This window comes from Uloborus diversus, chromosome 1 (genome assembly GCF_026930045.1).
Source record: "Uloborus diversus isolate 005 chromosome 1, Udiv.v.3.1, whole genome shotgun sequence".
Classification (NCBI taxonomy): Eukaryota; Metazoa; Arthropoda; class Arachnida; order Araneae; family Uloboridae; genus Uloborus; species Uloborus diversus.
In genome coordinates, this window is record NC_072731.1 from 155,592,614 (window position 1) to 155,606,996 (window position 14,383).

General features: G+C 31.1%; 1 protein-coding gene across 1 annotated transcript; it reads left to right on the top strand.

The window, feature by feature from the left end:
• The first annotated feature begins 3,361 nt into the window (after window positions 1-3,361).
• LOC129222327 (uncharacterized) lies at window positions 3,362-14,126 on the top strand. The gene is made up of 6 exons (XM_054856824.1): window positions 3,362-3,490; window positions 6,357-6,548; window positions 8,113-8,382; window positions 10,623-10,687; window positions 11,771-12,071; window positions 13,104-14,126. Exons 1-6 carry the CDS (start codon window positions 3,445-3,447, stop codon window positions 13,364-13,366), a joined length of 1,137 nt encoding a protein of 378 aa, XP_054712799.1. The 5' UTR covers window positions 3,362-3,444; the 3' UTR covers window positions 13,367-14,126.
• The last annotated feature ends 257 nt before the right edge of the window (window positions 14,127-14,383 follow it).

The window sequence follows — 14,383 nt, forward strand, 5'->3', positions numbered from 1 at the left end:
AAATTCATTATAAGCATGCAATTACTTCTTTTTCACTTCAATTTTTGTTTAACCTTTGTAATTTTCAATAGCTGTTTTATCAACAGGAAAAAGGCGACATGACGCTTGAATTTTAAAACTTAATATTCTGTCACTTGCCATACACCATTCTCTTCAGAAATTAATGAACTTCTTGAACCTTAACTTGTTTTTCTCAAATAGTTTGATGGCTTATAAGAAATCAAGGGCAAAATCAAGTTTTCTCTTTATACTTTTACAGAGCAAAAAAATCTCTTTTTGTTACATAGTGTAATTTCAATAAACTTTTTATCAGCATATAATATTTAGGTTAACTTTTATCTTTTGAATATCTAGTTAAAATGTTTGGTAAGAAATTTAAAATTTATTTTTATTCAACCATGAAATAGGTCTATTACTAAGGTGACAATTTGATGTCCTTCAGTTACCGAAATACCACATCTCAACTAGTTCACCAAGAACCTACGGGGTACAGAAACTAATATTTTTTATGCAAAGCAGAATTACGCCCCTCGTTAAGGAGGCATAGTTATGATTTTAATTATATTTAATTTATATGGTTTTTAATGGTAACGGAAGGACAAAAAAAAAAGGGTAACGGAAGGACATTTAACTATTAGCTGATACAGGGTAAAATTTAGAATGCCAGTATAAAACAAGCTATTGTTTAAAGTTAGTAGTCACTTTTAAAGCATATATAAGTAATATTTGTACAAAAATTACGTGTGTTCTTATTTTAAAAAAACTTCTATGCAATTTTAAAAAAAAAAATGTTTCGTGATTTTATTTTTTCTATTGTAGCATGAAAACTACACTTCAAAACTCCTAAGCATGTGAAAATCATTTTGGTATGCCATGTTTGTAATATGACAAGCCAATTCAAGCAAAACTGCAATAAAAAAAAATCCCCATAGAAACATATGCTTAAAAACTTGAAATTTATATTGGAACAATACAATATTGAAACTGCTTTCAGATTTGTTGCCACAAGTCACAGGAAAGGACTGTTGAGAGCCCTGGTTTAACCGTTAGACTCACTGCGAATCAGAGATCAGTAAATTCATAGATCAACTTTTAAAAAGATAGAGAAAAAAGGATAGAAAAAGATCCATTCTCATCCTGACACACAAAATAAGCATTATTTGAATCCTGCAGCAAGTTATGTTATTGAATGTAATAAGTACTTCAAGAAATCGAATGAGATGACACTTCAAAGTCAACAGACTCTCTGTTATAAATAATGTTATAAATGAAGATACTGCTGAATTAAAAACACCAAATCAAAAGAATATGCCAAAGGATTCATTAACGTTTGGACAAGGTTTGTTAGTGGAATGGAAGGGAAAGAAGTTTACAAAGAGCAATGTTAGACAGGTACTTCATATAGAAGATGAAGGAGTAGAAATAACTTGTTTGAGAATGCATAATAATGTGGGAATGATCTTAGTATTCCCTGAGAAAGAAGATAAATGTTCTACGGATTATGATAAAACTATTGAATATTTAAAGAATTCAGAATTGTAACAGATGGCTCAGGCATTAGATATCATTGTTTCAGACTGCTGTATTAGCTGAATAAATGTTTGTAATACACCGCCAGATCAGTCAATTCGAGCCGAGAACTGCAGTTTCTGCCTTAGCCCCGGATATAGGGCGGTAACTTACTGAATGAAAATGTTTGTAAGTTGAAATTTTCCAAGTTATTTGTATCGGACTCTTTGTCCTTCCGTTACCCTTAACAAATGCATAATTTATGTGCTTAAAATATCTATTTTTTAAAACTAAAGGTGGCATTGTAATGACTGAACACTCCTGTATGTGCTCTAATTTTTATAGAATTTTCCATTTTATAGTTTGGCTGAACTTTTGGGGAGAACATGATGGCGTGAAAATCATGTCGCAAAAATGTCCTTCAGTTACCGCTTTTTAAATTTCATTTAAAAAAAAGTTCCTGCAAAGAATTCCTGGTTCGACTTTTTAGCGACTTACTATGATGTGCATAAAAGTCTATTCATCAGTTTCTGAAAAAATGTGTACTTTGATATGCTCACAGACAGAAATGCATCGATTTTTTTGTAAAACTGTTTTTTTTTTGTAAAACGATACAGCTGGAATTCACGAACACTTTACTATTGACTTTTTTTTTCTGACTAGGTAATGAAATTGGAGATAACGAATTTCTTCGAGTCTTCAATTAAAACATCGTTTTTTGGATCAGCTTACACACTACTGTGGAATATAGATATTTGTTTACGATTTAGAACAAATACATATTTTGATCCACAATATTGTTTTTGCTTAAAGACTGCGATCGAATGAAAGTACATAGAAATAAGAGTGTTACATTGGAAAATCGATGAAGAGAGCCGTACTCAAGAACCTCCCCCCCCCCCATTGGAAGAAAGCAACATTTATTTTAATAGAAGTTGTTACTAAGAACACGTATAAGATAAGAAAAAACAAGCTTTTCTCATGGTAAAACTAACTTTTGATAGCAGTAAAGGTTATTCACAATGTCACGATAGAAAGAAAACATTGTTAAATTAAAGGATGTACCAAAGCTATAATAATAACGTAAACATTTTAAACACACACACACACACACACACACACACACACACACACACACACACACACACACGCACACATTAGCATTAAATTCAGATGAGGTATTGAGACGATAGGAGCAAGGCTGCTGCGAAGCAAGACCCTTGTCATATTGAATGACAGACCCCTTTCCCCAATAAATTTTAAAAACTTATAATTCTTCGATTCCGATCCGAGGCCTCTAGTTTCCGATTACTATGACATGGGCTCTCGCCCTAGGTGGGAAACAGTTCATTGCCTCGAGTCAAATCATGAATAATAAAAACATATAAAATAAAAATTATGCTCTGGGGGATCATTAGCTGATTCTAAATTGAAACCACAATAACAGCTATTAAAATTTCCCATTTTAAAGTGTAAAATGCACAGCTTGTAAAATTCCATTTTGTTTTTCTCTGCTGACATTCAGCGTGAAAATGCATTTAAAATGATAATTTTAATCACAATGCCTATTAAATTTTAAAATTCCTTTATAACGAACAATTCTTACGTAAAATAAGCACATAATGAAAATATTCCTTAACGAAAAATGTTTGATCTTAAGATTCACTTGCAACGAAAACAACAAAATAAAACGACATGAGTATACTTCTTAGCAAAAAAAAAAGAAGTTTCCACACATGGTGACCAGATGTTTGTTTGCAAAAAAGTGTTGAACAGGCACCTTGAAAACACTTTCATGGCCAAGGAACTAATTTACTTAAGGAAGAAGTGAAATAAACAATTAAAAAGCTTGGAAAGTGCATGTGGGTTGGTTGACTATTTAAATACGAGAAATTTTCTCAACACGACAATTTTACGGTGCATATTCTTCTAAGCATGCTGTTTGTAGCTATTGCTTGTTTGTTGAGCATCAGTGCCGCAGGTAATGTAAAAACGTTTTGTTTCAGTGTCTTTACCTTTTTCTTTTCTTGTGTGCTATTTCAAAGCGATTCTCAAGTATGAGTTGCCATGGTCCTTGAATCTTTGAGGATTACTATTTCTTGTGTCCTTCGGTCGAAATTCAACCATATTCATAACTGAAAATTTGAGAAAACTTATCTAATTTACTTTAATTAATTATTAATTATGCTGAAATACTGCAGGGGTGCCCACGGGGGGGGGGGACGATTATAGCGCAAGTTGTGACATCAAAATTTTTGGAGAGGATTTTTTTTTTTATAAACGAAATTTTTGGAGGAAAAAAAGTGTAGTATAATATAAAAATTTATTCAATAAGAAATAGTAAGATGAAAGAATAATACTTTTTTGACGCACTCCTTCCAAAATTTAGTAGCATTGAAAAAGATTTTTCAACGAAGACAGGATGGCGTCAAATAATCTGTAGTAAAAAATGGTCAAAAGGTTTAGTTTAATTTTAATTTATCATGAATTTTTCTGGAACTAGTATAGATCTGTACGATGAACACGTGTGACAGCAATGAAAAAGAGGGGGGTCAAAAATGGTTTAAGAAAAATCTTTTTTTTTAAAATATTTTTTGTAAGAATCTTGACCATTATGCTACAGTTTTACAGTTTTTCACTTATTCATTAACCTGAAAAAAAAATCAATAAGAACTCATCTTAAAGTTTTAAAATAATATATTTTTTAACTATTGTCTGGCCAATATTGATATATCTTCTTTACAAACAAGTTTGGGCTTGTGTAGAATTTTTCATATCATTTTACTCCCATGCTTCATTTATAAAACGACAGTTTTTTTTTTCAATTGACCATTAGATGATTTTTACCAAACTTTCAATAATGTTTGACTCCACTGATGGAAGTAGAGCAGTTTAATCTTATAATAGCTTAACTATTTTTCACAAACCATTTTTACTTTCTTCTATATATAACACGTAGAAGTGTAGTAGTCATGATGACAATTTTCGAATTTGTGCGCTTAATAGATGAACCATTTTGACCTTTCCGGAAGTACCAATTCTGTGTATGTGTGTGACCGATTTTTGGTAGTTACCTGTATGTATGTTTCGGACTTCAATTTCGAAAAGCTTTCAGAAGAACACTCCCTTATCATCATTTAAGACCGTCATAAATTTTGTTTTGCTCGAATTCAAAACAATTTCTGCGGCAGAGCCGTGAATTTCTTTCTTCAATCACATTATCAAAAATCATCTACAATAGAATTTCTGGAAGTTCAATTTCAAAAAAAAACTGCCTGTGGACGCCCCCTGAACTTCTTATGTCATTAATATTCCCAAAGATCGCCTAAAACTACCTTTTTAAAGATACAAGTTCGAAAAATTTCTTTTGAAGGTCCTCAACCTCCCCTCCTGCTCTCCGCAGTTCTCACAAACATCTTTAAAAATAGTCTTAAAGATAGATGACAATACTTCAACAAAACTGATGATTGTGATAAAAGTAATGATCAATTGTTGTAAGAAAATGTAAACGTTGCCTTGATGACAATGATCTAAATCGTTCCGTTTAAAAGGAAATACATTTAATGCATTTAAGAAACATATTTTCATAAAAGTACTTATTAGCATATAAACTCCGAGTGAAAACTCTGAAATAAGTATCTTGTTCTTGCTGTTAAAAATGTTTGAATTGCGAGATGATAAATTGAATGATATTATATAATGAGAAATATATAACACTAAAATAAATATCAAACTATTGTCATTGTTAGGCAGGTTGTGAAAAAAGTAGAAAATGATAGAATCATTTTTTAAAATCATAGGGTTTAATGGAAAAAATATTTAAAATTTCAAGAAACATGTTTCTACCTCATACATCTGCTGCATTTTCTTTTTTTTTTTTTTTTCAGGTTTTACGACTTTTTTTTTTTAAATTGTCACTATTTTTAAAGAAAGAGTTTCTAAATATTGTCGAAATGGCAATCTATTTTCATGTAATCTTGTGCCATGATTTGGTTTCCAATTAAAGTCAAATATTGTTCTAACACATGAGCATTCCTCGCAGATTTACAACTTTTTAATTAAAACTTCTCTTAACCCAAGACAATGAATGATGTATAGGAACAAAGCATTTCAACATGAGCCGGGACGTGTAATCAGAAATAATTAATTGCTACCTAAATTATGTATTAAGAAAGAGATAGCATACTTCATTACAAACCGTTTCTTTTTCAAATAAAATGATTCTTCTGTAAAAGTATTGCAAACGAAATGGAAGTTGAATTCTCCATACTGTCTCAAATATTAGACCAATTTTCAAACAACAGCTTTTTACGTGTGACTGTGTAACGTAACATTTATAAAAGAACTTCTGCACTTGAATCACAGTAAAAAAACACGATAATATGAATGGGAAAATGTAGTGAAGCAATTCCAAGTGACACAAATTATAAATGTATAGTAGTTAGATTTTTCAATAAGTAGTTGAATTTATAGCACAATTCGAAATAGATTGTATATTATTTATGTTCCTTTGTTCATGTGATAATAATTCAGAATCTTCAACTTAAAAAGTTTCTTCAATTTTAAGCACTGGGGAGATTTTATAAGTTGAGGTGTAGGAAGCAGTTCAACTGTAGTTATTCTAAGATATTAACAAGGTCCTAGTGTTTTTAAATAACATTGCAATAAACACCATACTAGACACTTAACTCCAAAACCTAACTATATTAACAATTTCTTTGAAATGTTCCATGCTCATTGAAAATTGTCCAATATCGTTATAACTGACCCTTGAAGATGAGTAAAATATGCATGCATATTTCTTGAGAGTTTTTTTTTAGTATCATCTGTATTTTTTTCTTTGACAGCTTTTGGCTCTCGAGCTGAATCCAATTGCACGGCTCCACGAGCTCCCGATAATAGTGATGCGTTCATGTACCAAGATGGACGGGTGGTGAAGTACGTCTGTGATCCAGGATATGTTTTGATTGGGCGACAGATGGTGAGATGCATTGATGGCAAATGGGAAGAACCTATACCAGTCTGCAAGAAAATGAACGGTAAGATTATTACTTTAAAAAAAAGTGAGAGAGAGATGAAAAGGGGGGGGGGGGGACATTATTTGTTGTTGCATGGCCATGTGCCGATGTAAATCACTATAAAAATGAACTTTTCGCTCGATTTACTTATTTTCACTGTTCAGTATTGAAACTTCATTTCTTTTTGTTACAAATTGCATTTCTAAAGTTTAAGGCGTGTTCAGATGCAAATTACTGTGCTGAAATATTATTCATAGTAGTTTAAAAAGCCTAACAATTTGAAAGAATTTGATACAGATTTTATATCAGTTTTCGTTTTACATGTAAGCATGTTTCAGTATGAAATAAATATTCTAACTGGTGAAAATATTTATTTTACAATATTTGGAGCCAGAATCTAATCATTACTGATGCATAAAAAAAAAAGAAAAAGTAATATAATTTACAGAAAGTTAGCGTTTGTTTAGTTCTGTCAAAACTTTTTTTCACTACATAACTGTATAACAATATTTTAAACTCATTCACTATCAGTTAGCATGTGCATTAGTTAATAAATCAATATAAAGTTAAATTTATCTGATCAACAAAGTCCGCAGCTAAACAGTGACTGGTAAAATAGTATCGTTTTTAGTAAGGTTCAACTGTTTTTATTATTTTTAGATTATAATATGATGATGAAATACATGTTACTTAGAAAAATTAATGTACTTCAAATGAAGTGTTGGAATTATTTTATTCAATATCTTCGGATTTAGTTTTCGTTAGGTTTTGCTTTTTTCTTGTGAGTCAATCAAATACTGATTGTTTTTTTTTTTTTTTTTTTTGTCTTTCGGGTGGCGTTCACAATTAAATAATTACGTGTTTAAAGGGTTCACTTCAATAAGAAAAGCTATGATAGATATTTATGCGTTTGTTTGTGTATCTTTTGTTGATGGACTTATGAAGAAAGTCAAGAATGGAAAATATTTTCTACGATTGAATTAGAGTAAACGCTTCTTAAAATTGACAGCTACGGTTGTTCCTTTATGCGCTCGTTCCTCATGCTAACTTATCCGCCCTACATGAGTAAAGTTTTCCTAAAGAAGGAGGGGGGGAGGGAATCAACCTTTACATACAAACTTTTTTTTTGCATTAATGCTAAATAAAGCAAGGAAGCAAGTGGTTTTTTATGGAAGATTCTCTAACTTTTCTGTAAAAAAGCGAAAATTTCCAGCAAGTGTGTGAGAATTGTGATGTGCATAAAGCATTGCTTTTGCAAAGGTTTTCCGTTCAAAGCATAAACTTCGCGTGACAAACATTGCAAGAAAATATTTAAAAAAATCCAAGAAAGGAAGAACTATGAAAAATCATTGACCACTTTAATAATTTTAAGATAACATATTTTCCCTTGTACACAAATGAATTGTGATGACGGAAGTTTTTCTAATCCATGTATACATTTTTCAAGGCAACCATCAAAGTAAACGGGCACAATTTTCCAAAAAAAAAAAAAAAATCTTGTTCATGAAAAAGTTGTTGAAAACATTAATAATTTCATGAAAAGATCTTTATCATTGCTATTACGCACTTTATTATTTTTTTTAAGATGAAACTGCAGACGAGGAGTTAGTTAAACCCATTCCTCCTAAAATACCAGAAAGACCGCTCTTCAACTGGGGTGATGACGATGAATCAGAGAAAAATGAAACTTCTATTGAAGATGAAAATGAGCTTTTGAATGACGAAGGTCGAGTACGCTTGTTGCTCTATCCAAGACGTTCCGTCTTTACCACTCGGTTTATAAGACCGACCAGATTACAAAGCGGGACAGAACTGGAAGAAGAAGAACGGAAGCGATCCCAAACAGGAGATAAAAGTAAGGAAGATCAGTGTAACATTCATTTGTGCGTTATGAATTAACTTTCCATCTTTGTAACGTCATCTGGAGATTGTGCAGTATTCTATTTTGCAATTTTTCAGCTGTATTTTATTTTTTAATTTGTTCTTTGGATTATGGCCTCTTAATCATCTATCTTACAGAATTGAAAACCAATGCAGGTTTTTTAAATGTTTCAATTTTGAAATAAAAGGACAGGTTGTTGAGTTGCTACAAATTCACAGAAATGACCAGGAAAGGGGGAGTGCCGTGAATTACTCATCATTGGAGAGTGATTTTCTATTGTGGCGACAATATTTTAAATTAATCGACATAAATGTATCGTATATTGTTAGCTGGTTCGAGAAATCATTGGCAAATAAAACTTCTGAGAATTCCCAACTCTGGAAATGACAATGTCAACAAAAAATAAAATAGTAGGGAAAACGAACCGCAAAAAACTTTAATGAGGGTGGTCGACTCAAAATAATGTTCGTCGATTATTTCAGCTAGAAAACATTTGGCTATTTTCCCCTTTCAAGAGTTTTATGAAATTTTTAAACAGCGCATTTCGGTTTTAACCAAAAAGTAATGTAGAAATTCCTATATAAAAAAAAAAGAAAATAAAGTTTTTAAAATTTGAATATTCTAATGAAAACCTATCAATTAACTCTTTGAGCTACAGTATGAGAGCATGATTATACAAGAAGTTAACCGTAATAGCGTAGCAGTGGCGTAGCTAGACCCGACTTTCGGGGGGGGGGTTACTTCTTTTATATATATATATATATATATATATATATATATATATATATATATATATATATATATATATATTATATATATATATATATATATATATATATAATGTATATATATATATACATATATATAATATGTATATATATATATATATGTATATATGTATATATATATATATATATATATATATATATATATATATGTATATATATATATATGTGTATATATGTATATATATATATGTATATATATATATATGTATATATGTATATATATATATATATATATATATATATATATATATATATATATATATATATATATATATACATATATACATATATACATATATACATATATATATATATACATATATATATATACATATATACACATATATATATATATACATATATATATATATATATATATATATGTATATATGTATAATCGCTTGGAATTTTTCCTTTTCTTCTTTTTTTTTTCTTTCTCTTCTCTCTTCTTTTTCTCTTTTTTTTGAGACTAACGTTTCGGGGGGGGTTTTGTCCCCAAAACCCCCCCCTTAGCTACGCCCCTGTAGCGTAGAACAGAAATAAAACGTACGGACAATTCTTTTTTCGCTTTGGGGATGGGTTCTTTATATTCTCAAAGCACGAGCTTTATTCTCTTCTAATTTATGACTATTTAGTAACTACATGATTGATGCAAAATAGCATAAATCATAAGCAAAATTAGTATCTAGTAACATAAAACTATATGACTAAGCGTGTAAATGCTTAGAGTTGAAACAATATTAAAGTCACGCACAAAATATTTCACATGGGATTGCAGGGAAAATGTTATACATATCCGCAGTATGGTTAAAATTTTCAAAATATCAAAAATTTCTGGAAGGTGAAGTAGTAATCGGAACTGGTTGGATTTTCTTTTTTTTTAATTTCATGGCTTTCATCTGGAAATTCTGTCAGTAGCAGCAACGCACCGAACAAAATTCCCTAGCTGTAGTGAGCAATCCCTTACTTATTTAGTATAGCTATAAAAATAAATGAACTACTCTCCGTGCCGGCAAAATATACTAAAAATATACTGTAGCAATCGACATTTCCAACATTAAAGTAATTGAATATACTGCAAAACAAGAATTATATTGAAATAAAAATTTAAAAAGAGAAAATCCAGACTCAAAATTTATCATAACTAAACACTCAATCAAATAGTCACATTTAAAAAAAAAAGGGGGGGGGGGGGGGATAGCAATTTGTTCATTTGCTTAGGAGATACGATGCTTCAGATACACACATATACACAAGTTAAACTTAAAGCTTTCCTTTTTTTGTTTCGGGGATTAAAAATTGAGCCTCATTATTTTAATTAGTATTATAGTAACATACATGCTTGTCATGTGATATCACTCATTGTCGCAGATATGATAATGAAATCAACAAACTATGTATTAACCTATGTATTTTTTTTTAAAGAAACTATTGAAAATGATGAAACGAAGAGACAAGTGATCAGTTTCCCGCGAGCTCCGGTAACACAGGTAAGTCATTTCTCGAAACCCTTCACTTTGAGTATATTACATTTACTATGAAAGTTACTTTTGAGTTGTTTTAGATATTTCTCGTTACATATAAGATTTTGCGGTTTCATTAACTTTCGAGAATAAAGTCCATCCTTCACTCTTTCCCTGCCAATTTCAATGAAATACTTCATAAATTCAGTATTTTCGTTACTTCTAAAATTAAATCTTCCACAACAGTTATTACAGACACTGAAAGAGTGACGTTAGAGTTTTTTTTTTTAGATTTTTTATACTGTTAAATTTGGATGAAATTGGATTTGATAGTAAAACGTTCTGACAACATTGATGACTACTTTTTCAATTCTACTCTCAGTTCACTCTCCCTATATACATTATATATCTGGTTGAAATTATTAATCGTTAATATAATGCTTTTTATTCATCCACTCAAGTTCAAATACATTTTTTTTTTTAAATTGTAGTGGATGACAATTGATGAATTGATGTTATTAGTTTTTTCAAAGTTTTATTCGCAAATTTATATTCAATTTCTATTCTGCCACTTAATGTTGTGATTTTATCACACGCACACATATTTTTATATTAATTGTAATTACTTAATACTAGTGGTACCCGCACGGCTTTGCCTGTAGTAGAAAATCAAAAGATCTTGGTTCACCTGTATATTTACAAATAATGGATGATGAATTTCTCGCCAATTGGGTATGTTCATTCGCTCTTCCCATGTTACGGTTCCACGTCATGATAATTTCGTAATTTACTTGTCCATCTTATGATAATTTTGCTCCGGAAAATGTTCTTAAAATTGAAATAGAAAAAGAACAAAATCGAATTTTCGAAAAATCGCTTCAAGGTGCACACCCCCATGCTACAAACTAACTTTGTACCAAATTTCATGAACATCAGCCGAACGGTCTAGGCGCTATGAGCGTCACAGAGATCCAGACAGAAATCCGGACAGAAATCCAGACAAACTTTCAGCTTCATTATTACTAGAGAGAAAATAAATATAATGTTTTTCTTTGTTGACCTACGTATAATTTACTTACAGTGTATCTGTTTTTTGTTTTTACTTTCTAGAATGACAAGGGCTATCAAGATAACCTGCGACATATGTATTATATGGCCCACCATTACTATCCTTATGAATATCGAAGTGGAAGTCCCGTATCTGCAACTCTGAGCCACTCTCAGCTGGCGTGGATCAACAGCTTGCATCCTGAGTTGCGAGACCAATACTTGCGAGATCTTTACTACTTGGGAGCTGACGAAACCACCAATGAAGCCAGAGCTCATCATGCTTACCTACGGAGATACGGAAATGCTTACAATCTCTTGTACAGTTCAGTTCCTTATTATTATAGGGAGCCATCAGTAGCACGTAAGTTCAACACTTGATGTCTGTGACTATCGGATCGGTTGGTGTAACTTGTGCAGACAGACTTGACTCGTGAAATCTACTTATTCTCAGGCATAATATTTAATAGGCATTGGAAAGTTTTTTTTCTCCATTTTTGTATATCTTTATTTAGTTTGCTTTTCAATTTTTGTTTGTTAAAATAACGTCTGGGTTCCCTTCAGTTGCTTGCTGAAAAATAAAACTAAGTATCCCATTGTGTAAAGAGTTTCATCTGCAGAGATTGTTCAGTAAGGTAGTTAAACCGTTCTTTAATAAATGGACACATAAATATTGTCAAAATAATATAGTCATTTCATTTAGTTTTTGTTTCTAAAATGAATGCTTTTTTTCGTGCTAATATTTTTGCATTCATAGTGCTGTCGTTCATAAAAGAGGGCATGATCCAACCATTATTTATCTCATTGGATAAACCTTATTTTTATTGATTGTAACGTTGGAGAGTACCTAAAAAGCTGCGACAAATGATGTTTTTTAATACCTCTCAAAACATCCCCTTAAAGATTTTCAATGGCGCAGTCTGCGCCATGACTCCCTCCTTAGGTGTGCACCGCTGAAATATTTACTATTGCGTGAAATCAAAAGTAAGTTAGTTTAGAATTTTATTTCAAGCATAGTCTGTGTCAAGCCGTTTCAAAACTAAAAGCATTACGTACATCGATAATATGGAAACTAATTGAAGTTTAACGTGGTGAAAGATTCGCTTCCTAAAATTCGCCAGCGAGTGAATCTTACTGAGAGAAGATTTATCTTAGAAGCAGTTTATATTTCTAAAAGAAATCTTTCTATTTTTGTTTTGTTTTACAGACGTGTTTTAGAATCTACTAAAGCAGTTGGTTCTAAAACATACTTTACTATTTATTACAGATTTATTTTATTTGAAAAGATGTTGCAGAATCAATAGACTTAAAACGAAAATGTGAAGAATGTTTCAGACAAAGTAACATTTTGATCGGTTAGCTTTTATATGACTGATTTGTTTGCTATCTTTTCTAGTCCTCTCAGAAGATCCCGTCACAGAGTATGACTACAGCTGCAACCAAGCTCACTCCAGTTTTGTCAAAGCACCAAGGTTACCCAACATGCACATCGCCCGATATGATCGCAGACAAAATCCCAATTCACCTCATAATAACTACTTGTCTGCCGTCTACCGCTGCAATCCCGGATATATTATGTTGGATGCAAGACATACTGAACTGCACTGTAGCAAGAGAAGGTGGATTGGTGTGCAACCAATTTGTGTGCGAAGAGGATAAGACGAAAGTTTTGATTGGGCATCTATGGGCATTAAATAACGCAGGAGCATCATTTTTTTTAAAAAGAAATTAAAAAAATAAAAATAAAAATAAAATACGAGTTGCATAGTGTACTCGAGCATGACATAGTATCGTTTTCATAAATAAGGTTCAAGAGGGCAAGTTTTCTTTTAAAAGTTTTTTCCGATTAATCGAAGTTTTAGAATTTGAAAGTTTTTGACATTTGATTAGTTGAACTAAAAGAAGCAAGTGGCATAGCCAGTTTGAGAGTTAAAACCAAATATTTGTTTTTGAAAGTCATGCTTGTCAATTAAAAATAATCGACTCCTGAAATAGCATTAATGGTTTCGTTAACGTTTTGGAAGCGCACAGGTTGCTTTAATGTTGTATTGTGCTCTGTGATGATTATAAATTCAGCTGTAAGAGCCTTTTGTGCACACAGTGCACATATTTGTAAATATTATTACCGTTTAGTCATAGTGCCATGCAGGTTCTTCTGTTTGTACAGTTGTTAAAGTTTATCAAAGTTTTATTTTTGTGAAAAATATTGAGTGTTGTTGTGGAAAAATACATCTCTAAATGTACTGAAAATTATATTTCCATGCTTTGTTGTTCTTTATATGCAGTATTTTGCTTTGAATTTCATGCCAGAATTTTTATTATTATGTGAATATTCAAAAAGGAATCGGCAAAATGCTTTACTGGTGTAAAATAATGCTTTGCATTTCTGATTAAAAAAATAAAGATTTTTGAAAGAGTGTGATTTAGTTTTTAATTTATAGCTTCTATATCTTTACTCATCAAATGTTTAACTGATGGAAGTTTAACAATAGAATTTTTGCATAAGATTTAGCTGATAATTTTAAGATGTGCACAAAAAAAAAAAAAAAAAAAAAAAAAAAAAAAAAAAAAAACGTAGTTTTTACACATGTGCGTCTAAAACAAATGCAAGTTTTACACATTACTATTACTATACGTGGAGTATGTAATAACTTTGTTCCAAGGTAATGGTACTTG

Excerpts from the sequence above, each read along its gene's own strand:
- LOC129222327 (XM_054856824.1), top strand. The coding sequence starts at position 3,445 with ATGCTGTTTGTAGCTATTGCTTGTTTGTTGAGCATCAGTGCCGCAG. Across the intron at positions 8,383-10,622 it reads ATCCCAAACAGGAGATAAAA|AAACTATTGAAAATGATGAA; the intron begins GTAAGGAAGATC and ends TTTTTTTTAAAG. Across the intron at positions 12,072-13,103 it reads TAGGGAGCCATCAGTAGCAC|TCCTCTCAGAAGATCCCGTC; the intron begins GTAAGTTCAACA and ends TATCTTTTCTAG.